This window comes from Nyctereutes procyonoides, unplaced genomic scaffold, assembly GCF_905146905.1.
Source record: "Nyctereutes procyonoides isolate TBG_1078 unplaced genomic scaffold, NYPRO_anot_genome, whole genome shotgun sequence".
NCBI classification, from domain to species: domain Eukaryota; kingdom Metazoa; phylum Chordata; class Mammalia; order Carnivora; family Canidae; genus Nyctereutes; species Nyctereutes procyonoides.
In genome coordinates, this window is record NW_026575049.1 from 17688194 (window position 1) to 17713208 (window position 25015).

At 65.6% G+C, this 25015-nt stretch overlaps 2 protein-coding genes across 12 annotated transcripts in view; one reads left to right on the forward strand and one right to left on the reverse strand.

Moving 5' to 3' along the window:
- Nucleotides 1-8: 8 nt before the first annotated feature.
- SBF1 (SET binding factor 1) lies at nucleotides 9-23004 on the forward strand. 3 transcript variants are annotated; one of them, XM_055328258.1, is made up of 41 exons: nucleotides 9-219; nucleotides 6215-6300; nucleotides 6718-6855; nucleotides 7072-7230; nucleotides 7314-7424; nucleotides 7972-8077; nucleotides 8187-8319; nucleotides 8403-8511; nucleotides 8601-8714; nucleotides 8798-8875; nucleotides 9129-9242; nucleotides 9321-9449; nucleotides 9527-9625; nucleotides 9720-9924; nucleotides 10002-10114; nucleotides 10928-11077; nucleotides 11382-11450; nucleotides 11534-11692; nucleotides 11768-12033; nucleotides 12113-12285; nucleotides 12370-12443; nucleotides 12518-12713; nucleotides 12893-13020; nucleotides 13497-13675; nucleotides 13765-13901; nucleotides 13995-14202; nucleotides 14304-14500; nucleotides 14586-14723; nucleotides 16516-16593; nucleotides 16864-17045; nucleotides 17118-17297; nucleotides 17391-17492; nucleotides 17562-17747; nucleotides 17870-17996; nucleotides 18093-18223; nucleotides 18294-18524; nucleotides 21371-21478; nucleotides 21572-21783; nucleotides 22206-22293; nucleotides 22414-22545; nucleotides 22625-23004. In XM_055328258.1, the coding sequence occupies exons 1-41, from the start codon at nucleotides 165-167 to the stop codon at nucleotides 22721-22723; spliced, it is 5679 nt and encodes a 1892-aa protein (XP_055184233.1). In that variant the 5' UTR covers nucleotides 9-164; the 3' UTR covers nucleotides 22724-23004. The 3 variants fall into 3 exon arrangements, with proteins under 3 accessions (XP_055184233.1, XP_055184234.1, XP_055184235.1); XM_055328259.1 differs by lacking the exon at nucleotides 16516-16593; XM_055328260.1 differs by lacking the exons at nucleotides 21371-21478; nucleotides 21572-21783; nucleotides 22206-22293; nucleotides 22414-22545; nucleotides 22625-23004 and having other exon boundaries at nucleotides 18093-18201; nucleotides 18294-18460.
- A 451-nt stretch (nucleotides 23005-23455) lies between these two features.
- The window catches only part of PPP6R2 (protein phosphatase 6 regulatory subunit 2), a 79601-nt gene continuing 78041 nt past the window's right edge, over nucleotides 23456-25015 (reverse strand). For 8 of the 9 annotated variants that reach the window (XM_055328270.1, XM_055328268.1, XM_055328261.1 and 5 more), the window contains 2 exons: nucleotides 24321-24509; nucleotides 23456-24222 (listed from right to left, as the gene is read on the reverse strand). In XM_055328270.1, the coding sequence (XP_055184245.1) occupies nucleotides 24171-24222; nucleotides 24321-24509 (241 nt within the window). In that variant the 3' untranslated portion in view covers nucleotides 23456-24170. The remainder of the gene's footprint in view (nucleotides 24223-24320; nucleotides 24510-25015) is intronic. The other variant, XM_055328262.1, reaches the window with a different exon arrangement.

Here is a 25015-nt window from a genome sequence, read left to right on the forward strand (position 1 = left end):
GCAGCCGGGCGGGCCGGCTGGCTGGGAAGATGGCGGCGGGAGCTCTGGCCGCCGCGGCGGAGCGGGCCCGGGTTGTCCGGGGAGCGCGGACCAGGGCCGAGGCCGGGCCATGAGCGCGCCGCCCTCGCGTCCCCGAGCCGCGGAGCCCGCCCGCGCACCTCGCCATGGCGCGGCTCGCGGACTACTTCGTGCTGGTGGCGTTCGGGCCGCACCCGCGCGGTGAGTGCCGGGCCCGCGGCTGAGGGCGGAGGGCCGGGGCCCCAGGGCGGGCAGGGGTCAGCCGGGGCGGCGGGCGGGCGCGGGGACACGCGGGGCGGGCGGGCCGCGGCCGCCGGGCCGGCGCGAGGGTCGTCTGGGGCACCAGTCGGGGGCCGGGGTCGCGGCCGGGGTCGGGGGTCGCGGTCGGGGTCGGAGACCCGGGGCCGGGGGCGACCTCTGAGGACAGCGGGGCAGCGCGACCCGGCGAGCCCGACCTGCCCGCCACCCTGGGGCCAGAACGGGGTCTGGCTGAGCATTGGCGGGGCCCCGGGGGGCGGGAGGGTCCGGGAGGGCTCGGCCTCGGGCTCCCACGGGGCGGGATGTGCCCTCTGCTCGGCCGCCAGCTGCCCTCCCGGACACGGATCCTTGGCTCGCAAGCCCTCCTCTGACCCCCCGGGGTCAGGTGGGGTGTCTCAGGCCAGGAGGCTTAGGGATGCAGAAGATGGGCGGGCAGAAGTGATGTTTGAGCCGCGACGGGTAGGAAGTGCGAGAAGAGGGACCAGCGTTCCTGGCAGGCCACCCGCGGTCCTCATGCCTGCAGGCCAAGCCCTGGGTGGGGGACCGCTGCGTCAAGTCGACGTCCAGGAGGTCCACCTCTTGGGTCAGCGCCTGTGTCTGAGGGCCCTTGAGCCCGGGGGTAGGAGCAAACAGCCTGACCATGACATCAGCAGCAATCATGGAGACGGTGGGTTGGGGAGCGCGTTCCGTGTGTCAGGCCCTGCACAGCCCTTTGTGCATGATCTCATTTCTTCCTCCAGCAGCCCACCACGGTTTCCTTGCTCTCTCCCTCGTCCGTAAAGTGGAGTCGAGCACAGAGCTTGATTGCCTGGCCTGAGCTACCACAGAGGCAAACCCAGCAGCAAGCTGTGGGCTCAGATCCCAGTGGCAGGGGGGCAGCGCATGCCCTTAGGGGAGCCTGTGTGGTCAGCCCGGTTGGCATACTCATCACCCAGGACCCAGACTTTCTCTCCTCTTTGCCTTTCTTGCTGAGACTACCTGCCGGATCCTGCACACTCCAGACCCTCCTGCGTGCCCTCGTAGGACTCGCTCCTCTCTTCTGCTCCTGTCTGTCCAAGGGTCCGTCCCCTGACACCCTCAGTCACAAGCGTGTCTTCCTCTAGACGGGGAGGTTTTGCAGCAAGAGCCAGTCATCTTTGCCTCCCAGTCTGCATGTGGCAGGCTCACACTCGGTGTTGTTGTACAGGCCCACAGAGGAAGAACCGTCTGTCCCACGGTGCATGTGGGGGGCAGCGAGGAGGCCATGCCGCCTGGAGCAGAGGGATGCATGGGATTCAGGGAAACCAGGCTGGCCCAGGGGCTGCCCGGTGTGAGGGGCCTGTTTGGAGCTGTGTGAACAGAGTGGGCTTGGAGGCTGATGCAGGAGTGATGTGGGAAGGGTCTGGGGAGGCAGAGACCACAGGCCGAGGCCAGGTGGTAGCTGCAGGAGTGGGGGATTGAGGGTGAATTAAGGAGGTGAGATGCAGCGTGGGTGGGCTCCATGGCAAGCTGGCTGTGACACTCAGGGTGGGCACCCCTGGTATTTGTGGCTTCTGGTACAGACAGGGGAGAAGGCTGCCTCCCTTAGCATCAAGAAGGAGTCCCAGACTGTCACCTAGTAGGGGTGAAAGCCATGGAGCCCGCCCTAACTGCTGCCTTCCAGGGCTGGAGCTGGTCACTTGCCGACTGGCCACCCAGCCTCAGGGCCTGCGTTGGCAGGACTCCTCCATCCTGTGAGAAGGAAGCCCACAGGCTAGGACCCTAGCCATAGGGCCGGGGGCAGAGCCAGGTGGTGGCAGGAAGCCTGAAGCAGAGAAACACTACATGGGGGAGCCAGTGGTACCTGCTTTGCCACTTGATAGCTCTTGACCTTGGGCCAGTCTTCCAGCTCTCTGCACCTCAGCTTTTTCATCTGGAGTTGGAATGAGTCACACAGACCTCCCAGGCTGCCACGAGCAGGAGGTGGACACGCATGTGAAGCTGTTCACGCAGGAGGCTCCAGGAAATGATGGATGTCTAGTGATGAGCAGCAGGTGTGAGGACACCATAGGCACTGGCATAGTCGGCAGGGCTGCTGGAGGTGGGGGACCCTGTGTGCTGGCAGGCCTAGGACGTCAGGACAGGGATGCGGGGTCTTCTGGGTTCAGTGGAGGGGGTAGGAGTGGGGGATGTCTTGTCCTTGGCCTGGACTTAGACATCCTGTCTGGAGCTGGTGGGTGCAGGGCCTGGGTACAGGAGCCCTGCCTGAGGGAGCATCTGGTTTTATAGTTACCATCTGGTGAACCTCTCCAGGCAGGAGCACAGGGAGGGCGGGATGGGACCCCAACTTTCAGTGCAGACCTCTCCCCTGGTGAGTTGGGGGAGCTCCTTCACTAAGGAGTTAGCACCTTCTGCACCCTGGGCCAGCTCTGGGGACACTTGGGGGGCCAGACAGATCACCCTTGCCCAGCTTCTGGGCTGGGGGGGGGGCCTGACCATGGTTAGGTGATGTACACACCATGGCCAGTGCCAGGGTGTGTCTTTGAGGACAGGAGACACTCTTGACCAGGTGGCTGAGTGCACATCTATCAGGCAGGAGAGGCTGGATCCCTCTTGATGTCCCCACCCTGGCCCCAGCATTTGAGAAGAAGGCTTTCTGTCCTGTGGCCTGGCCTCTCAGACCTGACTGTGCTGAGCAGGCCACATTCCTGGGCCCCATCTGCTCTCCCCACACCCATGGTCCTGCCCTCTGGAGCAGGTTGGGGCTGTTTGGAACGGCCTAATCTGGCTTCCAGCCCCCACCCTGGGAGCCAGTCCGGTCTGCCTGAGGGAAGGTTGGGGGGGACCACTGGGGAGGCTGCAGCCCCCCTGCACACATCCTGTTGCTGTGGCTGGGATGGCCTGCGTGTTGAGGTTGGGTGGGTGGAGCAGCAGGAAGGTCCTGTCCTTCCTTCACCTTCTTCCTATACCCGAGGGAGTCACAGGGCCTCTTTGCTGGGGTTTTGGAGGGGCGGCAGGGGTGGGGGGGCAGCGAGGCTCCATCCTCCCTTGCCTCTGCTCAGAGTGCTTGCTGGCCTGGGCCGGCCCTCCGGGCGTCGGAGCCTGGCACTGGTGACAGCCACTGCCAGCAGATGACAGAGCGTGTGCTCTGTGTTCTCTCGCCCTGTGTTCAGCCCTGCAGCCCACACGGGGCTGGCTGCAGTGACACGGTTGCAAGAGGAAGTGCTTGTCCCCATCTGTGTCTCAGGGGACTTCAGTGCCCTTCCTCCTAAGGCCTCCCAAAAAGTCCCAGCCTGGGACCATGATGGTGCTGGTTAGAGTAGTTTTGTAACTGTGGACCCATCGGGTGCCTTTCCTTCTATGACCCCCAACGTGGGGGAAAATGCGGGGGCGGGGGCTCAGCTGCTGCAGGTCCCCTCCGTGGCCACGAGGGCTTGAGTGGGTGGCGGACACTGGGAGACCAGCAGTGCCCCACCTCCCCCAGGATGCAGGCCCGCACCCAGGTTGCAGCCTGGCCCCTGCCGGTGGAGCTGAGGTGCAGGCGGGTCTCAGGGCGGGAGAGAGACCAGGAGTAGGGCTGCTCTGTGATGTGCCCGTCCAGGGAGAGCTCTCCTGTCCCGGGACGCCGGAAGCTGCCCTGCATTTCTGATTATGGAACCTGTTGGCTTGTGGGGCGTGAGGGGGCCTGGGTGTGGGAGGCGGTTGTGTAGCTGGCTGTGTGCATTCAGCGAGGCCTAATTAGGCTGCGGTCTGTGCCAGGCGCAGGTGCAGTGACGGATACAGAGATGTAGTCTCTGGCTTGCGGAGCTTCCATCTGGCCCAGCCAGACAACAGGGGCAGCCGGAATCATAGAGGGGCTCGGCGGAGGGAGGGAGGTCCTGCGGCAGGCCCCAGGCTCAGGCAGGGTGCAGAGTGCTGTCTGGAGGAGCGGTGCTCTTTGAGCTGAGACCTGAAGGCCGAGTTTGGGACCATCGTGGCCCAAAGAAGGAACTGGGGGTGGGGGATGCTCACTGGCATAGGCAGTGGGGACAGTTCAAGGAAAGCCTCCAGTTGGGTCTTCAGAGGGCGGAGCCCTGCAAGTGGGAGTTGATATTTCACAGGATAAATGGGGTGGGGAGGGGGGTGGTGGCCAGTGGCCAGGTACGTTGTCTGCTTCCCCATGCGGAGAGGCTGCTGAGAGCGGCCCTCTGAGGCTGTCTGGCCTTGGGAGGGAGGCTGTGGGGCAGAGGCTGCCGTCCCTGCCTGCACACACCCCCTCTTCCTTCCCCCGCCCGCTGCCTCGTGGCAAGAGCTGGGTGAGCCCTGGGTGCCTGCCAGGCCCAGGCCCAGATGGTGGTTTGGGGCTGTGCACAAATCAGCCCTTTGGGGAGCGAGTCGGTGTGGGGAGGCATGGCTCAGGGTGAGCTGGCCCGGGCCTGCTGAAGGTGGCCCTTGGGGTGGGCCTTGAGGGACCCCCGGAGGCTTGGTCCTGGGAGGCTGTGTGCGCTTCTGTGTGAGCAGGTACGGTTCCAGCAGACACCTGTTCCTCCTCCCCGCCTCCTCCGTCTGCCACCTCGGTTCATGTCAGGAGTGGGAGGGGGAGGGGAACAGGAAACTGAGGTTTTGTGAGTCAGAGTCATGGCCCCACCTCGCCCTACCTCGCCCCACCGGCGGCAGCCTGCCCGCTGCCTCCTTGGCATTGCCTCCGTGATCCTGGAGGGTGGGTGGTCTCCTGAGATTGGAGCCCAGCTCCTCTGCTGGCCAGTGACTGGGGTCTGCTCCCAGTGCCCGTGGGAACAGGCTGGCACCCAGGCCCCTGGCTCCGCCTGAGGCCCTGTGGTTCCTGCGTATGTTCAGGGTGGACCAGGCTGGCTGGACATGGCCGGGGTGGGGGTGGGGCTGTGGCCAGCAGGTCCTCCCACTGGGCTCCATGGCTTTCTCGGCCTTGGGGCAGGCCCTTAGGGAGGCCTCATGCCCACTGCCCGCTCCTTACCTACTTGCTCCTGTTCTGCTGGTGTGGTGTGTTCTGCTGGAGCTGGTCCAAGCAGGGGGGGGGACATCCGTGCCCAGGGACCTGCCTGTCGTGTGTGGGAGGTGAAGGTAGGGAGGTTTCTGTCTTCCCTGCTCAGTGTGCTGCCGGGCTGGGTGGAGCAGAGCCAGGCCCTGTGTCCATCTTCTGCTGGTCTTGGGAGGTGAGTGCTCCCTGACAGGACCTCATCGTGCCTCCTAGTTAGGCTCTGTAGGCGGCGAGCAAGGGCCTCTGACCCCACCACTGTGGCCTTGAGCTGGGAATCGTGCCCTAGGCATGGGGTGGGGGGAGCAGACCTGCACCTCCTGCCTCCCGGCCGGTGTGGCACCAACTTCTGCGCAGGTGGAGGACAGGCCCGTGTGCCACCACCTTCAGCGCCCCTGCAAGTTGCCGGGTCCTCAGCACTCAGGAGGGAACTCCTTCAGGGGGTGTCCTGGCCTGGCCTCTCTCCTTCCTGCCAGCTACCAGCCCTCCCCGGGCCCCCTGGCTGGGTTCTGGGACCTGCGCTGGGCCTGTGTCCGAGACAGTGGGGCAAGCAGCAGTTTGGGCCCAGTTTCCTCTCCCCTGGCACAGGCAGTAGGTGCAAGACCTTGCCTCTCCGGCGGGCTCAGGGCCGGCAGGTGAGGCAGAGCCAGGGACTGGGGCTAGGCTGGCTTGCTGGTGTGGGCCCGGCTGGGGGTGTGGACATGCTGGGGAGCGGCACTGGGCTGGGGCTTCCACCTTCCACTTGGTGCCTGGCCTCGCCAAAGGCTTCCAGGACTCCCTGTACCAAACCAGGGGCTTCTCTTGGCCTTGGGGTCTGTGACTGCCCAGTGGCCTCCCCTTGCAAGACTGTTTTTAGGGAAATGACATGTGTGCTGCCACATGGAGGCCAGGGTAGGCAGGAGGTTTCCATCGGAGACCCTTGAAACCCCTGGCTGGGTGGCGGCTTGGGAGGTGGATGGTGCCCTGACCACCTGCTCCTGTCCTCAGGGAGTGGGGAAGGCCAGGGCCAGATCCTGCAGCGCTTCCCAGAGAAGGACTGGGAGGACAACCCGTTCCCCCAGGGCATCGAGCTGGTGAGTAGGGGCTGCTGAGACGGGCAGGGTCGGGGGGGGGGGGTGGGGGCGCGGGCGCGGCACTTCTTCCCAGGACTGCGGGGAGCCTCCCCAGTGCCTAGCTCCCCGGTGGGCACGAGGACGTCTCTAAGCTGCTGCAGAGGCTGGTGGGAGGTCATGGGCTGGTGGACAGGGTCATGCCATGTCCCTTCCTGTGGTGGTGGAGCCCATGTCCTGCACCACAGGGTGCTCTGGCCACAGTGAGACCCCAGAGGCTGTGACTTCCTCTTGGGGGGGGGAGGGTTGAGGTCCAGGAGGTGAGATGCACCCAGGGTCGCAGAGCAAGGCGCTGTCTGCTACACTGGGACCTGGGTGCAGAGTTGTGAGGACAGGGACACTGAGGGGGTGACGGCCGACCCCAACCCCCCTTCTCGACAGTTTTGCCAGCCCAGTGGGTGGCAGCTGTGTCCTGAGAGGAACCCACCAACCTTCTTCGTTGCTGTCCTCACCGACATCAACTCTGAGCGGCACTACTGCGCCTGCCTGACCTTCTGGGAGCCAGCAGAGCCCACACAGGTCATATTGGGTACCCTGGGGTGCGGCCCGTGTGGGGTTCTGGCTGCGGCCGGCTCCCTGCCCTTGGGGTGTCTCCCTGTCTGTGGCAAGTCCTGGTGCCTGAGCCCCACGGGGCCTGAGTTCACAGAGGGCTGCTTCTGCCTGAATCACCTGTGTCCTCCCCCTGGGCTCATGGGACATGCCTGAGAGCTGGGCAGACGGGGCTTGTGTCCACAGGAAGTGGTGTGCACCGAGGATGCCACAGAGCGGGAGGAGGAGGCGGACGAGGGTGGCCTGGTGCAACTGTCACCTGCAACGCCTGCCACACCTGGCCAGCTGTTTGCACCAAAGACCCTGGTGCTGGTGTCTCGACTGGACCATGCAGAGGTGTTCAGGGTGAGGCAGGCAGCCAGGGTTCAAGGCAGGATATGGGGTGCCCCAGCGGCAGGGCCGGCATTCCCCAGCCTGTGTCCTTGCAGAACAGCCTGGGCCTCATTTACACCATCCACGTGGAGGGCCTGAACGTGGGCCTGGAGAACGTGATTGGGAACCTGCTCACGTGCATCATCCCCCTGGCTGGGGGCTCACAGGTGGGTCTTGGGGGCATGTGCTGTCTACCCACAGCCAAGGCCCTCCTGGTGCCCCAGGGCCATGTGCACGGGGCCCGAGGTGCTCAGAGTCCAGGGCCTCGGGTGCTGGCCGCGTCGTGGTGCTGCCTGCTGCTACCTGTGCGTCCCCTGTCCCGCCCGGCTCCCTGCCCGGCTCCTTCCGTTTCTCTGTCCTCGGGCCCTTGGGTGTGCCTGTCTGGATGTTAGTGTCGGCGTGCCCGTCTGCTCCCTGCTCAGTGCCCCGCGTGTGGGTGCGTCTAACCGTGTCTCTCTGCCTGTCTGTCCTGTGCAGCTGGACTCTGTCGAGGACGGAGTGGTATGGATTCTTTGTTTCTTCTGCCCTCCCAGGCCCCACCCCGCCCCAGGTCAGAGGCCCTGAGTTTTCTCCGCAGCTCTGCTCAGGCCGCAGGCCGGGCAAGGCCTTTCCCTCCTGAGGCCTGTCGGGGCCAGTCTCACCTCCACTCACGGAGCTCCGGGCTCACACGGGTCTGCTCAGAGTGGCTGAACACCGGTCCCTCTCTTTCCACAGAGAACCATCTCCTTGGGGGCCGGTGACCGACAGGTCATCCAGACCCCACTCGCCGACTCGTTGCCCATCAGCCGCTGCAGCGTGGCCCTGCTCTTCCGCCAGCTGGGTGAGCCTGGCCGCCCCCGCCCCGCACAGGCCCCCCTCCTCTCCCGGGGGTGGGCGGGCCGGGTGGGCTTCTCCCTCAGCAGCCCCTTCTAGCCTGGTTTTCCCTGCAGGCATCACCAATGTGCTGTCCTTGTTCTGCGCGGCGCTCACCGAGCACAAAGTGCTCTTCCTGTCCCGGAGCTACCAGCGGCTCTCAGACGCGTGCCGGGGGCTCCTGGCGCTGCTCTTCCCTCTCCGATACAGGTGCCCCTGCTGTCACCCACCCTCCTCCCATCCCCCAGCTCCCCACCCCGGGCTCTCCAGCACCGAGCTCTCCGCTGTTACAGCTTCACCTATGTGCCCATCCTGCCGGCCCAGCTCTTGGAGGTCCTCAGCACGCCCACACCCTTCATCATCGGTGTCAACGCAGCCTTCCAGGCAGAGACCCAGGAGCTGGTGAGGGCCGTGGTGGGGCCCGTCTCCCCACTCCAGGCCCTGCTGACTGGCTGGCAGGCCCATGACCAATTGCCCCCTTTGCTCTTTAGCTGGATGTGATCGTTGCTGATCTGGATGGAGGGACGGTGACGGTGCCGGAGTGTGTGCACATCCCCCCACTGCCGGAGCCCCTGCAGAGCCAGACGCACAGTGTGCTGAGCATGGTGAGGCAGGACCAGGGGCTTCAGGGACGCTGGGATGGGGTCAGCTGCTGGGCAGTCGTCCCTCCTCCCCTCTGCTCCTGCAGGTCCTGGATCCAGACCTGGAGTTGGCGGATCTTGCCTTCCCACCACCCACAGCGAATGCTTCCTCCCTGAAGATGCAGGTGGGGGTCGTGGGCAGCCGCAGGGCAGGGGCCCACGCTAACCCTGTGCCCTCTCCTTAGGTCTGCTGCCACCCAGGGGCAGGATGGGGCAGGGGGCCTGAGAGGCCTGGGCAGGGTCTGGATAGGTGTGTTTGGGTGCGTCAAGGTGGAGCCGGGGTGGGTGGAGGGTGGCCATGAGCCCATGAGCAGGGGAGGGGGTGGGCCTGGGCCTGGGCCTGGTCCTCGTTCTCACCTGCGCTCACCTGTGCCCCAGGACAAGGAGCTGCGTGCTGTCTTTCTGCGGCTCTTTGCTCAGCTCCTGCAGGGCTACCGCTGGTGTCTGCACATGGTCCGCATCCACCCAGAGCCTGTCATCCGCTTTCATAAGGTGGGCTGGGCCACAGGTGGGGCTGCGGGTGGAGGCAGCCGGATAGTGCTAGGGGCTGACCCCCTTGTGTGCCCCCAGGCAGCCTTCCTGGGCCAGCGGGGGCTGATGGAGGACGACTTTCTGATGAAGGTGCTGGAGGGCATGGCCTTTGCAGGCTTCGTGTCGGAGCGTGGGGTCCCTTACCGGTCCACGGACCTGTTCGATGAGGTTCGTCCCCAGCCCGGGTGGGAGGAGCCCCCACCATCACTCCCGCCCCGCCCGCCTGACCCTGCCTCCTCCCCCAGCTGGTGGCCCATGAGGTGGCACGGATGCGGGCAGATGAGAACCACCCCCAGCGAGTCCTGCGTCATGTCAAAGAATTGGCAGAGCAGCTTTATAAGAACGTACGGCAGGTGGCACGAGGGGGTGGACCGGCCTAGCTAGGTCGTTGTGCCACCCGGCACCCGGTTGCTTGCCCACACTTGTCTGTCCCCCCAGGAGAACCCCTACCCTGCGGTGGCTATGCACAAGGTGCAGAGGCCGGGGGAGGCCAGTCACCTGCGGCGGGTGCCCCGCCCCTTCCCCCGGCTGGACGACGGCGTGGTGCAGTGGATCGTGGACCAGGCCACTGCCAAGATGCAGGGCGCGCCCCCGGCCGTGAAGGCCGAGAGGAGGACCACCGTGCCCTCAGGGCCACCCATGAGTGCGTATGGGGAGGGGCCCCTGCGTGTGGCCCAGGGTGGGCGCGAGGCTGGAGATGAGTGCATTTTCTGCTCCCAGCTGCCATCCTGGAGCGGAGTAGCGGGCTCCATGGCAACAGTGCCCGCAGGCTGGAGGTGGTTCGGAACTGTATCTCCTACGTGTTTGAGGGGAAGATGCTTGAGGCCAAGAAGGTGAGGGCCGCTGGGTGCAGGGAGCCCCAGTGAAGGGCGCTGAAGCTGCTGGTGGCTGGAGGGGCAGGTGGGGCAGGTGACACGCGGTGACACCTCCCTTGGGCAGCTGGATGGGGCCTGCTGGGGGCGCTCGCGGGAGGGAGGGGTTTACTTCATCTCTGTCTCCTGCTGAATTTCTTGTACATCCTTCGTGGAAAAAGTGCAGGCCCACACCAGTTTGGTTTGGTTCCTTTGGTTTTTGGTAAAACTAGGACCTCCACGTTGTCTTGCCCCTTGTGGTTTGTGGGCACGTGTGGGTCTGACGACGGCCCGTTTGAATCTGCATCCTGTTTGCAGCTGCTCCGTGTCCCGTGAGGGGCCTGCAGGGCTCCCAGTTACTTTTCACTGAGAACTAGTAGGAGAGCAGCACACGGCCCCGTCCTGCCTGCCTGGTGCGAGCCAGCCACCAGTGTCGCACTGGGCGTGTGCTGTCAGGACGTGGAAGCCCTGGCCAGCAGAGTCCGCAGACCTGGGAGCTGGCGCACACTGGGGCCCAGGCCCAGAGGGGTGGACAGCACGGTTCATGCTGGCCTGTGGCTGTGTGACAGCTCCGTCCTGGAAGGCCGTCAGCCGTCACAGGTGCACGGCGGGGTCTGCCGCAGGTGTCATCTCTGCTGGGCAGTGAGCTCCCAGCATTGAGCTACCCGGCCTGGAGACTAGCTTCCAGATGTGTCTGTGCTGAGACCTGGGGCTCTGGCGTCCCCCTCCCCCAGGGCATGGCCGGGTGGGTCCCTGTGTAGGCTCATGGCCCTGCCCCATGTACCCTGTCCCCAGTTGCTCCCAGCTGTGCTGAGGGCCCTGAAGGGGCGTGCGGCCCGCCGCTGCCTCACCCAGGAGCTGCACCTGCACGTGCAGCAGAACCGGGCGGTCCTGGACCACCAGCAGTTTGACTTCGTGGTCCGCATGATGAACTGCTGCCTGCAGGTGAGGCCAGGCTCCCACCCTGCTGGGAGGGAGGGCCAGGGGGCGGGGGTGGGCAGGGCTCCTCCGGGCTCCCCAGAAGGACGTCTCCGGGTGGTGCTGGCAACGGGGGAGATCTGGTGTGGGGTGGGGGTGGCGGGGGGAGGCCTCTGTTGGAGGGGACCTCCTGGCCTGAATCTCTGGGCAGCCCTTCGGGAGCCGGCACAGACGGCTCAGGGACGGGGTGGGAGACGCTGCTCTGGCGGCCGCACGGGTCAGGGCAGAGGTGGGCCATGGGGCCAGTCGCGATGGCTCAGGGCTCCCGCAGGACTGCACCTCCCTGGACGAGCACGGCATTGCAGCTGCTCTGCTGCCTCTGGTCACGGCCTTCTGCCGGGTGAGTGCTGGGGTGACCCCGGGGCCCTGCCCCAGCTGTCTCCAGCTGCAGCTGGTGACCCCCCACCTTCGTGGCCTCTGCAGAAGCTGAGCCCAGGAGTGACGCAGTTTGCGTACAGCTGCGTGCAGGAGCACGTGGTGTGGAGCACCCCACAGTTCTGGGAGGCCATGTTCTACGGGGACGTGCAGACCCACATCCGGGCCCTCTACCTGGAGCCTGCTGAGGACCGAGACCACTTGCAGGTGTGCGGGGACTCCTGTGCCTGCGGGCGAGGGCCGGCGCCGCCCGGTCCCGGCTCACCTGCAGCGCTGTGCCAGGTGGGGGACGCGTCTACACAGGAGGATGAGCGCTCTGCCCTGGATGTGGCGTCTGAGCAGCGGCGCCTGTGGCCCACCCTGAGCCGTGAGAAGCAGCAAGAGCTGGTGCAGAAGGAGGAGAGCACAGTGTTCAGCCAGGCCATCCACTATGCCAACCGCATGAGCTACCTACTGCTGCCCCTGGACAGCAGCAAGAGCCGCCTGCTGCGGGAGCGCGCGGGCCTGGGCGACCTAGAGAGCGCCAGCAACAGCCTGGTCACCAACAGGTGCGGGGCGGCCTGGGGCCTCAGAGGGTGGGGGGGCTGTGGTGGTGGGCCTGTGCCCACTGTGCCCCTCCCTGGCCAGCATGGCGGGCAGCGTGGCGGAGAGCTATGACACGGAGAGCGGCTTTGAAGATGCAGAGACCTGCGATGTGGCCGGGGCCGTGGTCCGCTTCATTAACCGCTTTGTGGACAAGGTCTGCACGGAGAGTGGGGTCACCAGCGACCACCTCAAGGGGCTGCATGTCATGGTGCCAGGTATGGGGGGGGTCTGGGTGTGGAAACGCTCTCCGTGGCCGGGCAGGTGTGGGGGCCCAGGGCGTGAAAACTGCTATCCCCCAGACATCGTCCAGATGCACATTGAGACCTTGGAGGCCGTGCACCGAGAGAGCAAGAGGCTGCCCCCCATCCAAAAGGTGAGCGGGGGCCGGGCAGGGCTGCAGCCCAGGGCCAGGGCAGTATCCTCAGGTGCCTTGTTGTCCCTGAGCAGCCCAAACTGCTGCGGCCGCGCCTGCTGCCCGGCGAGGAGTGCGTGCTGGACGGCCTGCGTGTCTACCTGCTGCCAGACGGGCGTGAGGAGGGTGCAGGGGGCAGCGGGGGAGGCCCTGCTCTGCTCCCGGCTGAGGGAGCCATCTTCCTGACTACGTACCGGGTCATCTTCACGGGGATGCCTACCGACCCCCTGGGTGAGCCTCCACCACCCCCTCCCCCTGGGTCCTCGGGGTGAACAGGATTGGGCGCAGGGTCTCCATGCAAGATCGGCCATGGTCTGCCCTCCCCCACCTGCTGAGGACCGCCGTAGCTCGGTGCCCCAAGGCTTTGTGACCCCCTCCCCTCCCCCTGACTCTGCCCGGCCTATGAGAAGTCGGGGAACAGGTGGTGGTCCGTTCCTTCCCGGTGGCCGCGCTGACCAAGGAGAAGCGCATCAGCGTGCAGACCCCCGTGGACCAGCTCCTGCAGGACGGGCTGCAGCTGCGCTCTTGCACATTCCAGGTCCGCCGGGGCACGTGGTGGTGAGCGTGTTGGGGAGGTTCGGGCCCCCAGGCATGGCTCTCATGGCTCCACAGGCTTGGAGCCCCCCGTCTCCATGATTTCTGTGTTTACGAGCAGGCTGCCGTGCTTAAGCTCAGTGTCCGCTGCCCGTGGGATGTGCTGTGTGACGTGCTGGCCTTTACGGCTCTTCTGTTGGTTTGGTGGGTCTCTGATCCTTGAACCCGTGTCTGGAACATGCACTGTAAATCCCTCACAACAACAGAGTCACACAGACGGATGTGAAACACAGCGAAGGACTGAGTCCCTTGGCCTGGGCCACACAGTGTGACGAGTGGCCCCCGCACACGCGCTGTCCCTCAGGAGGACACCCCCCAGGCTGTCCAGGGAGTCCCCAGCTTCTGGCGGGGGCCCTGCTCCATGGCGTGGGCTGGACCCGAGGCCGCCCAGACCTCTGAGCGCCTCTCATCCTGATGCAGCTGCTGAAGATGGCCTTTGACGAGGAGGTGGGGTCCGACAGCGCCGAGCTCTTCCGTAAGCAGCTGCACAAGCTGCGGTACCCGCCGGACATCCGGGGCACCTTCGCCTTCACCCTGGGCTCCACCCACGCGCCCGGACGGCCCCCCCGCACCACCAAGGACAAGGGGCCTTCCCTCCGGTGTGGACCCAGGCCCCCACCCTTCCCCGAGGGTGCCCCCCCCGCCCTCTGCTCCCCCTCTGCTGACCCTCTGCTCGCACCCCTTGCAGGACCCTGTCCAGGAATCTCGTGAAGAACGCCAAGAAAACCATTGGCCGGCAGTACGTGACCCGGAAAAAGTACAACCCCCCCAGCTGGGAGCACCGGGGCCAGCCCCCTCCGGAGGACCAGGAGGATGAGATCTCAGGTGGACGTGCGCGGCCCCAGGTGGTTGGGTGGGGCTCCCTGCGGGGCTGGCCTGGCATTCTGCGGCTCACTCCCCTGTGCCTTCCTGCCCCAGTGTCGGAGGAGCTGGAGCCCAGCACTCTGACCCCTTCCTCGGCCCTGAAGCCCTCGGACCGCATGACCATGAGCAGCCTGGTGGAGCGGGCGTGCTGCCGCGACTACCAGCGTCTGGGGCTGGGCACCCTGAGCAGCAGCCTGAGCCGCGCCAAGTCTGAGCCCTTCCGGATCTCCCCAGTCAACCGCATGTACGCCATCTGCCGCAGGTGAGTGGCCATGGGGGCTGCATGTGCAGGGAGCATGCGGAGGCCACGGTGGGGGGCCCTTGTCGCCACTGCCTCGCCCTGACGGGTGTGACCGCCCACAGCTACCCGGGGCTGCTGATCGTCCCCCAGAGTGTCCAGGACAATGCCCTGCAGCGTGTCTCCCGCTGCTACCGTCAGAACCGTTTCCCGGTGGTGTGCTGGCGCAGTGGGCGCTCCAAGGCCGTGCTGCTGCGCTCTGGGGGCCTGCACGGCAAGGGCGTTGTCGGCCTGTTTAAGGCCCAGAACACACCTTCTCCAGGTACTGCACTTGCCCGCGCCCCGCCCCCGCCCGCTGCCCGCCACCCGCTGCCGGCTCCAGCTCCTCCCCCCACCCTCCTCCTTAGGCCAGTCTCAGGCGGACTCTGGCAGCTTAGAGCAGGAGAAGTACCTGCAGGCCGTGGTCAGCTCCATGCCGCGCTACGCGGACGCGTCGGGACGGAACACGCTCAGCGGCTTCTCCTCCGCACACGTGGGCGGCCACGGTGAGGGGCGCTGGCCGGCGGGAGGCCACGCGGGGTGGGCAGGCCAGCGAGGGGCAGGAGGTGTGGGGAAGTGGTCACATAAGTACCTGAAGGCCTGCTGTGGTCGCTCCTCTCTCCTGCCTCGTTGTCCTTGCCCACGGCCTGCCTCCAGGTCACCGGCATAGCTACCAGGGTCCCAGTCCTTCCCAGTCCTCCCATGGTCCCTGGCCCCCCTTTGTCAAGGCCGTCCAGCTGCTGGGGCTCTAATCCCCCACGTCCTGGCCTTCCCGTCTGTGTCCACGCCCACAGGGCCTGCTGCCCCCAAGTGGATCCAGGCCCTTCCTACCTGGTCCTCCCTTCCGTACTGTGTGGCAGGGTCTCGCTCGCTGTTGCGCTTGGCATAGAAGACGCTGGACCTGGGGGGGCACGGCATGACCGAGGGGCTGTAGGGGTGCTGGCTGGGGGCGGCCCCCGAGGTGCTCAGTGATGTGCCGTGTGTGCTGCTGTCCAGGGGGTGGCAGGTGGGGACCTTGCTGGGAGGTGAGCAGCATTCGCACTGGCTTCTGGGAGGGGCTTTCAGGCAGGAGAGGACATGCTCTGTGAGTCGGCACAAGGGGCATCGGGGGGTCAGAACGGCACCCCCCCTGGCACTCACTCTGCGTCGCTCTGACTTCCCCACTGACCCTTCCCCATCTCCGATGTTTGGCCCTGACCTTCCCTGTGCCCCCCCGCCCCCACTACCCCCATCCCCCTGCCTGGATCCCCACGGACGCCCTAGCTCTGCCTCCCCCTCTTGGTCCGGCTGATAGATCCTCGAGGGTCAGGCCTCGGACGTGGGACCCGTGCAGCCCGTCGTGCTTGGGGCCTGGCGTCCATGGGCTCTCAGTGTGGAGCTGCCCCAGCCGGGCCTCAGAGTGCGGATGGTGTCCCCCTGGGTGGTGCAGTCACTCTGATTTGTGCCACACCCGGCGCTGCCCTGGCTGTCATCTGCAGGGGGTCTCCAGGACGCAGCCCGCTCTGCCCCCTCCTGGGGTTGCTCTGCACAGGGCTTCCTGCGTTGTGTGAACACCAGCCCCGCCCCCAGCCCTGGTCTGGGCGCCCACTACGGGGTGCCCCCTTCCTGCTGCGTGTGGTGACTGCTCCATGGGTGCCGGGGCCCCGGGGCCGGAATGGGCGGCAGTGCGCGCGGTGCTGGCTCCTGGGGAGGGCCGGCCTCAGCACCCACCACTGCCCTCTTGTTCCCCTGCTGGCTTTCAGTCTTGCAGACGTCAGGGGCCTGCATCAGGCAGGTTATGGTTCCACCATCGCCCTGCCTTGGCCGCCTCCTGCCCTCCCAAGCACCCGTGTCTTCCCCCAGCGTTTCCGGGGCATGCTTGACTGCTCCCAGGGTCCCCCGGCTTCAGAGTGAGGGCCCTCCAGGGGCTCAGCCGTGTGGGGGGACCTGGTTCAGGCTGTGTCCATGTCACAGGGACACACGCCGTGTCCTTGCTGGGAGCGACTGTGCGTCCTCCTCGTGGGGGCTAAGGGTGCGGGGATGGGCTGTGGAGGAGCCGTCGGGAGGAGGGCCCAGGGTTCCCTCCTCTTGGGTCCCACCTGCCACCGGCCCTCGGCCCCTTGGCCTGCCCCTGAGGGCCAAGAGGGCTCAGGGAGTCTGGGCATGGCCTCCCACTGTGTGGGGCCCCAGGGGGCTCGGTGGGTGCCCAGCCCTGTAGCTCATCCCTTTGGACCACAGGCCCTCTGTGCGGGGCAGACCCTCGGGCCTGGGGTCGGGCCTGGGGTCAGGCCTGAGCCTCTTCTCTGCTGTGCCCCCCAGTGCCCAGCCCCAGAGCCAGGGTCACCACGCTGTCCAACCCCATGGCGGCCTCGGCCTCCAGACGGACCGCTCCCCGAGGTACCGTACTGGCCGCACAGGCTGGCTCCCCCACACCTGGCACTGATGCCCCCCGTGTGACTGAGCAGTCGTGGGCACTAACGTCCCCTGCAGCTGGCACTAACAGCCCCGTGTGACAGAGCAGCACACCCAGCCCCCCACAGTCCTGGGGACTAACAGCCTGAGGCCCTACGTCCCACCCCGGTCTCCCGACAACTCACGCCAGCACAGGCCCGGCCAGGGGTGCCCCAGGCAGGCCTGGTTGGGTGCTCATCGTGTTTCTCTGTGCAGGTAAATGGGGCAGCGTCCGGGCCAGTGGGCGCAGCGGCGGGCTCGGTGTTGACGTGGGCTCCCGGCTGGCAGGCAGAGACATGCTGGGCCCACCCCAGGCTAACGGGGCCCCCCCTGACCCAGGCTTCCTGCGGCCCCAGCGCGCAGCCCTCTACATCATCGGGGACAAAGCCCAGCTCAAGGTGAGTGGGGGGGGGGGCGGGGGGAGGGCGCAGGCACGGCAGGGGCGCGGCTCAGCACGCTGGCCTCCTCAGGGCGTGCGGCCAGACCCCCTGCAGCAGTGGGAGCTGGTGCCCATCGAGGTGTTTGAGGCGCGGCAGGTGAAGGCCAGCTTCAAGAAGCTGCTGAAGGCCTGTGTCCCTGGCTGCCCTGCCGTCGAGCCGGGCCCTGCGTCCTTCCTGCGCTCCCTGGAGGACTCGGAGTGGCTGATCCAGGTCTGCTGCACCCCTGCTGTGGGTGGAGGGGGGGCACCCCAGGGCCGGGTGGGGGCTCGGGCCCGTGGTGCTCAGGGGCCGCCGCACCCGCAGATCCACAAGCTGCTGCAGGTGTCGGTGCTGGTGGTGGAGCTTCTGGACTCGGGCTCCTCCGTCCTGGTGAGCCTGGAGGACGGCTGGGACATCACGACGCAGGTGCGTGCGGGGCCACGGGACAGCCTGGGCCGCAGCCCGGGGCGTGTCCTGACGGGCAGGCGGCCGCAGGTGGTGTCTCTGGTGCAGCTGCTGTCCGATCCGTTCTACCGCACGCTGGATGGCTTCCGGCTGTTGGTGGAGAAGGAGTGGCTGTCCTTCGGCCACCGCTTCAGCCACCGCGGTGCCCACACGCTGGCCGGGCAGAGCAGTGGCTTCACGCCCGTCTTCCTGCAGTTCCTGGACTGTGTGCACCAGGTGAGGGTGCAGGGCGGGCGGGGGGGGGGGGGAGAGCTGCAGGGGGCGAGGAGCTGCTGTGGGTGGGGGGGTGGGGTGGGGGGGCGCCTGCCGCCCCCTGCCCACACCCCCTGCCCCTGCAGGTCCACCTGCAGTTCCCCATGGAGTTCGAATTCAGCCCATTCTACCTCAAGTTCCTTGGCTACCACCACGCCTCCCGCCGCTTCCGGACCTTTCTGCTGGACTCGGACTATGAGCGCATCGAGCTGGGTAGGGCCGGGTTGGGGCTGGGGCCGGGGTCGGGGGCGTGGGGCGGGGCGGCGCGGGGTGGGGCTGCGTGGCCCGGGCTCAGCACTGCCCCCGTAGGCCTACTGTACGAGGAGAAGGGGGAGCGCAGGGGCCAGCAGGCGTGCAGGTCGGTGTGGGAGTACGTGGAGCGGCTGAGCAGGAGGACGCCCGTGTTCTACAACTACATGTACGCGCCCGAGGACGCGGAGGTGAGCCGGGCCGGCCGGGGGGGTGGGCGCCCCGCAGCACAGCTGCTCACGGCCGCCCCCCCCCCCCCAGGTCCTGCGGCCCTACAGCAACGTGTCCAATCTGAAGGTGTGGGACTTCTACACCGAGGAGACGCTGGCCGAGGGCCCCCCGTACGACTGGGAGCTGGCGCAGGGGCCCCCCGAGCCCCCGGAGGATGAGCGGCCGGACGGGGCTGCGCCGCAGAGCCGGCGCCGCGTGGTGTGGCCCTGCTACGACAGCCGCCCCCGGGCGCAGCCTGATGCCATCTCACGCCTGCTGGAGGTGCGTGCACGGCAGCCCCCCTCCCCCCACGAACCCCCATCCGGCAGGGCGCTCCCCGCCCTGTACCGCATCATATTTGCGGGCAGGGACGACCCCAGGCACCTGGGCCTCAGCCCTCGGGGAACTCGGGGCTGTCCGGGGTCATCGTGCCGTCCGTCCACCCCCACCTGCGCCCGCGCCTCAGGGGGGAGCTGTTCTTGGGGTTCTCTCCTGCCCTGTCCCTCTGTTGGGGGAAGCGGGCCTGGAAGCTGAGGTGGACGTTCAGGCGTCTGTCTGTCCCTCCCTCTGCCGTTCCTGGTGGGCGTGTGTCCCCTCGGGTTGGATCCGCCAGGGCGGAGCCCAGTGGGCACAGCAGTGCAGAGTGGGGGTGGGGGTGGCAGTCCAGCGGCCGTGCGTCCTCCCCTCCCCCTCTGCGGCTTGGGAGCCTGTCCTGGAGGAAGGCGCGGCCTCGGGAGATCCCAGCAGGGTTGGGGGGTCGGGGGGGGACATGGGGCCCCAAGCTCAGCAGAGGCCCTTTGTCTTGGGTGATCATGTCCATCTTGGGACCGTGATTTGCACCGTCCTCCCGCGGCCTCGCTGTCCGGCTGGTCTGTGTCCCTTGAAGCTGAATTTCCCGCATGCAGCATCTGGTTATTTTGACCCAATCTGACAGGTTTTCACTGGAATGTTTAGCACCTTTGCCTGGTTTATTGATGTGCTTGGGCTGCAGTCTTTGTGATCTGTACGCGCATCGTGCTTCAGCTCAGCACCGAGATCCCAAGTCACACGCACCGACTGCTCCAGCCTTGCGCTCCATGCCTTCATTTTTTTTTTTTCTAAAGATTTATTATTTATTTATTTATTTATTTTTTTTTAAATTTTTTTTTTATTTATTTATGATAGTCACAGAGAGAGACAGAGACATAGGCAGAGGGAGAAGCAGGCTCCATGCACCGGGAGCCCGATGTGGGATTCGATCCCGGGTCTCCAGGATCGCGCCCTGGGCCAAAGGCAGGCGCCAAACCGCTGCGCCACCCAGGGATCCCAAGATTTTATTTATTTATTCACGAGAGACACAGGCAGAGGGAGCCCGACGCAGGACTTGATCCTGCGACCCCGGGACCTCTCTCATTTTTATTTTTTTTTAAGATTTATTTGAGAGAAAGAGAAAGACCATTTGAGCGGGGGAGGGAGGGTCTGAAGCCCACTCCCGAGTGCACAGCCGACATGGAGCTCGATCCCGTGACCCTGAGGTCGTGACCTGAGCCACGAGGCGCCCCAGTGCCTTTATTTTTAAAGGGTGTTTCGTTTGGATGTAGAATTCTAGGTTGACAGATTTTTTCTACTCAGCGGTTTAAAGCTGTCATTACAGTTTCCCAACGTTAGAGGGACCTTGTAACGTGCGTGTCACCTCCCCCTTTCTTTCTCTCCCTTTAAGATTTTTCCATTTTCGGTTTCAGCGATTTGACCATCATCTGGCGTTTTACAGTTTATTTTGAGTAATATCTACTCCCAGCATGGGGCTCGAACTCATGACCCCGGGGTCAAGGGTCACACGCTCTTCCCAGGGGCCAGGCGCCCCTCGTGCTTGGAGCTTTCTCAGCTGCTTATTAACCTATGCGATGGTAGTTGTCATCAAATTCAATGCAATTTAGGCCATAAATTTAAGATTTTATTTGAGAGAGTGTATGCATGCCTGAACGGGGGAGGGGCTGAGGGTGCAGCAGATGCCCTGTGAGCAGGGGCCCCATGCAGGGCCCGATTCCAGGACCCTGGGGTCACGTCGTGAGTCACAGGCAGCCACCCAGAGACTGAACCGGGGCGGGGGGGGGGGGTGCGGGGCGGACGACGACGACAAGCCGTCATTTCTCTGCAGTTTTCCTGTCCCGTTGATCCCTGGAGGGTGTGTGTGTTTTTCCCTCCAAAGTTTACTTGCAGCTCATCTTGCATGATTTCTGCGATCATCAAGTTCACTGGTCTTTTCTTTCTAAATATCCTCTTAAAAGCCAATCTAATGAATTTTTCATGTCAGGTATTATAATTTTCAGCCCTAGAATTTCCATTTGCTTTTTTAAAACGTAGTTTCCATTCTCTGTAGAAATTCCCCATCTGCTCGGCCATCATGTCCATCCTTTCCTTTATGTCGTATGTGTGTTCACAGCCCCTGTTGTGAATCTGTCGTGCGGCACCTCCAGTACCTCCTCTCCCCTAAGCACGGATCTCCTCTGCCTGGTTTTTTGTCTAATAACTTTTTAAATAATCGACATCGTGGATTCTACGTTGTTGAGATCAGACTGTCTCCCTGGAAAGTTCTGGGTCTTACTCTTGCACTCAGTGCAGGGTGGTTCTTGGGCTCTGCGGGGGCAGCTCTGGGGAGGGCTTTATCCTAGGTGCAGGGAGCCCAGCTCGGACGCCGTGTCCCCACCTTGTTGGGAGTTCCCGCACCTTCCTGCGTCGCGGAGCCTCAGAGTCTGGGGTTAGCGCACTGCTTCTTAGCGGCAGCTCCCTCCGGGCCTTATGATGTCGGGCCGTGGCTGTGGGGTCGGCCGGAGGCTCCCGGACCTCGGATCCCCGAGGCTCCGCTGAGCCATGGCCGCGCATCCATATCCCCCCCCCCCCCCCCGGTGGACCGTGCAGATCAGCATCCTGAGCAGCCTTCGCCCGGTTGCTCCTTTCTAGTTTGCACGACTAATTTTTGTTGTCCCCAGATAATGTTTGGCCCGTCCCTACCCTCACCCACTTCTGTGCTCCGGTCAGACCCATTAGACCTTTGTCACTTTGCTTCTCTGTTTTTCTGTAATTTTCTTTCCACGTTTCAGTCTGGATATTTTCTTCTGAGTGACCTTAGTCTCCCAACTGTCCCCCAGGAGCTGCAGCGGCTGGAGGCGGAGCTGGGGCGACCCCCCGAGCGCTGGAAGGACACCTGGGATCGGGTGAAGGCGGCGCAGCGCCTCGAGGGCCGGCCCGACGGACGTGTGAGTGGGCGTGGGTGTAGGCAGCCAGGGGAGCTGGCCTGTCGGGTGCAGTGGGGCCACCAGCCCTGACACAGGTGCCCCTCCTGCCCCCAGGGCACCCCCAGCTCCCTGCTGGTGTCCAGCGTGCCGCACCACCGCCGCTCGCTAGGCGTGTACCTGCAGGAGGGGCCTGTGGGCTCCACCCTGAGCCTCAGCCTGGACAGTGACCAGAGCAGCGGCTCCACAGCATCCAGTTCCCGCCAGGCCGCGCGCCGCAGCACTAGCACCCTGTACAGTCAGTTCCAGACGGCGGAGAGTGAGAACAGGTGGGGGTACTTCCCGCCTCAGCGAGGGGTCACGGTGCTGGGGGACCACAGGGGCCGGCGGTCCTGATGGGGAACTGCAGGATTTGTGGGGGGCCGTCCCCGGCATGGTGGCTCAAGCGGGAGGCCGGGGCGGGGTGGTCTGGGATGCAGAACCAGTGACCACAGCCAGGCCGCAGGGACCGCACGAGAGCAGAGGGATGGTGGCTGTGGGGTCTCCATGGGGGCAGGCGGCGGGAGGGCGATCTCCCTGCTCGTGGGGCTGCTGCCCTGAGGCCGTCCCTTGTCCTGTCTTGGCGAGGGGTGCAGGGTGGGGACCCTGTCCCATGTCCTCCCCCTTCTAAGCTGTGCCCAGGGCTGCTTCCTGGCGCCCTGGCTGGTCTAGCCTTGGGTCCAGCCTGGGCCTGGTTGTGCTGGGAACGCAGGTCGTACGAGGGCACGCTGTACAAGAAGGGGGCCTTCATGAAGCCCTGGAAGGCCCGCTGGTTCGTACTGGACAAGACGAAGCACCAGGTGAGTGGTCGGGGAGCAGGGGCCGGGGGCGGGGGTGCTGCGGGGCTGCCCTGACCCCTGGCCTTTCCCCTGCCTGACCCGTGACCCTGAGGTCGTGACCTCCCCCCTGCCCTCCCCCAGCTGCGCTACTATGACCACCGTGTGGATACGGAATGCAAGGGCGTCATCGATCTGGCGGAAGTGGAGGCCGTGGCCCCAGGCACGCCCACCATGGGCGCCCCCAAGACCGTGGACGAGAAGGCCTTCTTTGACGTGAGCGGGGCAGGGGTGGGGGGCGGGGGGGCAGGGCAGGGGGGCCCGGGCCGTGCAGTCATCCACCCGCCGTCCCCAGGTGAAGACGACACGTCGCGTTTACAACTTCTGTGCCCAGGACGTGCCGTCAGCCCAGCAGTGGGTGGACCAGATCCAGAGCTGCCTGTCGGACGCCTGAGCCCGTCGTGGAGACCACTCGGGGTGGGCAGGGCCCCCCGGCCATGTTTACAACCCCCGCCCTCGACAGTATTGAGGCCCCCCCTGTACAGCCCCTGCCAGCGCCCACCCGCCCGCCTGGCCCGCGGTAACTTATTTTGGAGTTGTGGGTGAGCGGCCGGGCCCGGTACGCCCCATGGGCCTGTAAATACCGCCCCGCGCAACCCCCTCCGTGTGCTGGTCCCCCGGCGCCGCCGCCCCTTCCCAGAACCAGAGTCTATAAAGAGAGAACTAACACCCGCATCCTGTGTGTCCTCTGCCCGCTCAGCCTGCCTCCCCCTGTGCCAGGAGCCCATGGTGTGTGTGGGGGTCCACAGGCTGCTGCTTCGTGCCCACCCACCCTGACGGGTGGTGATGGCCATTGAAGTGCACACGGGGGCTGGCCTCCGGGGCGCAGGTGCCATGTTCCCTCCTGTGAGTCCCACCTGCACAAGGAGCCAGCCAGGTGGATGTTGGGCGCTGGGTTCCCAGCAGGTGTGGCTGGTGGTTGGGGGGGGGGTGAACAGCAGATGTGGACACAGGCAAGACAGGTGATGTCAGGTGAGTCGTTAGGAGACCACCCCCCCCAGCTCAGCTGTTGGCCTGTGGCCGCCCAACCACCCCAAGGGGGGTGCGGTGGGTGCAGGAGCGGGGAGCTGGGGAGGGCCCGGCTGGGGCTCCGGGCTGTCAGCCGCACACCACACAGGGCTGTCAGTAAGAATAACACAACTTTTATTGGGAGTTGGGGTCTTGGGTGCCCTGTCAGATGATCAGAACATTAAAAATGGACTCAACACAAAATAATCCTGCAGACCCCCCAGGACCCCATGACCTGGCCCTGCCCTCCCACAGGCGCAGACCCCACCCCACCTGGCACTGCTGAAGCCTGTCTCTGTGCCCCGGCGCCCCTGCCAGGTGCCCCCACTGCCCACTCGGCCACGAGGGGCTTGTTTTAAGGCAGTCAACTTCGCAGCCCGGCTCCGGGCCGGCTCCCCGGGCAGCTACAGCCCTGCGCGGCCAGTCCAGCTCCAGACCCACGTCTGTCCCCAGGGCCGGGGAGGCCCTTCGCTCTGGCTGGACACAAAAGTGCAAACACGTGGCTCTTTCCTGCGTTTGTTTAAAAAAAAAAAAAATCAGTAAAAACGGATGCTCGGAGCCTGTGGCGTCCATGCCCTTGGGCCGCACGGCGTCTGGGACTGCCCGGCTCCCAGGCAGAGCACATCGGAGGCCTTATTGCTGTAAGCGGAGCTGGGCTCGACGCCCACTCAGGGTCGTCAGGAGAGACGCAAGCTGGGCCGTCCAACTGGTTCCAACTGCCAGCTTTACCAATGCAGCATTTATTTTAAAATAAAATTAAATTAAAAAAGACAAATTGCATCACCAGGTAGTTTCCTCGATTAAGGGCGCGCTGTGGCTGGGTGGCAGCAGCGTCACACGGGGCCGTTCAAGGCAGCTCCTGCGGGTGGCGGGGAGTCCATCTTCCTGCGGGGGGGCGCAGGCGGGCACGGTTGGAGCTCCTGGGGCCGACGCCCCGCAGCACCCCGAGGCCCAGCAGCCCTGGCCCCAACTGCCCTGCTTACCTATCCTTCGTCCCTGTCACCAGGACAGCTGCTGTGCACGTGGCTGGGGCCGCAGGGGTGACGGCAAATGGGGGCCCCACTGCGGTCATCCCGGGGGCGCTGGCCAGGGCAGCGGGGGCGGCCTCGGGGGGCGCGGCTGCAGCTGGGGCGCAGGGGGCTTCCGCAGGCACGGGGGGCGCGGGCTCGAACCTGTGCCAAAGGTAGGCTCCGGTGTCCTGGGCCACCTCGGCCAGGGCAGCCCCGCCCCCAGCGGCCTGCCCCCAGCGGCCTCCACGGGCACTCCCGGGACAGCCAGGAACGGCGGCCTGGGTCACCAGCCTGAGTCACCGAGCCCCAGACGAGCGTGAGCCCGTGGCGGCCCCGCAGCCCCACGAGCATGGGGAGCACTCCGGCTCTGGACGCTCGCGGCCTTTGGGGACCACAGAACCGGCTGGTGCCGAGGACAGTCGGCGAGGGAGGCTCGCAGGGAGACTAGCAGGAACCCCAACGTCGCGGACCCCGATGCACCCTGAGCCCGAGAGCAGCAGCCCAGCCAGCACCCAAAGGGCCCCCCAGAGGCCCCGCCCCTCTCGGGGCCCCACCCACTGCACCGCCAGGGCTGGTGGGTCTGCGCAGCGCCATCCCCAAGGCCCGCAGCATCCCCAGTGCGTGCGGTGCGTGCGGAGGAACAGGCGATGCTCCGGGGCCCAGCTGGG

What these genes read in the sequence shown, in the direction of transcription:
- SBF1 (XM_055328258.1), top strand. Translation starts at nt 165, where the DNA reads ATGGCGCGGCTCGCGGACTACTTCGTGCTGGTGGCGTTCGGGCCGCAC. An exon ending in GGGACAAAGCCCAGCTCAAG is followed by an intron (nt 17,046 to 17,117) that starts GTGAGTGGGGGG and finishes TGGCCTCCTCAG; the next exon opens with GGCGTGCGGCCAGACCCCCT. An exon ending in ACGAGAAGGCCTTCTTTGAC is followed by an intron (nt 22,546 to 22,624) that starts GTGAGCGGGGCA and finishes CGCCGTCCCCAG; the next exon opens with GTGAAGACGACACGTCGCGT.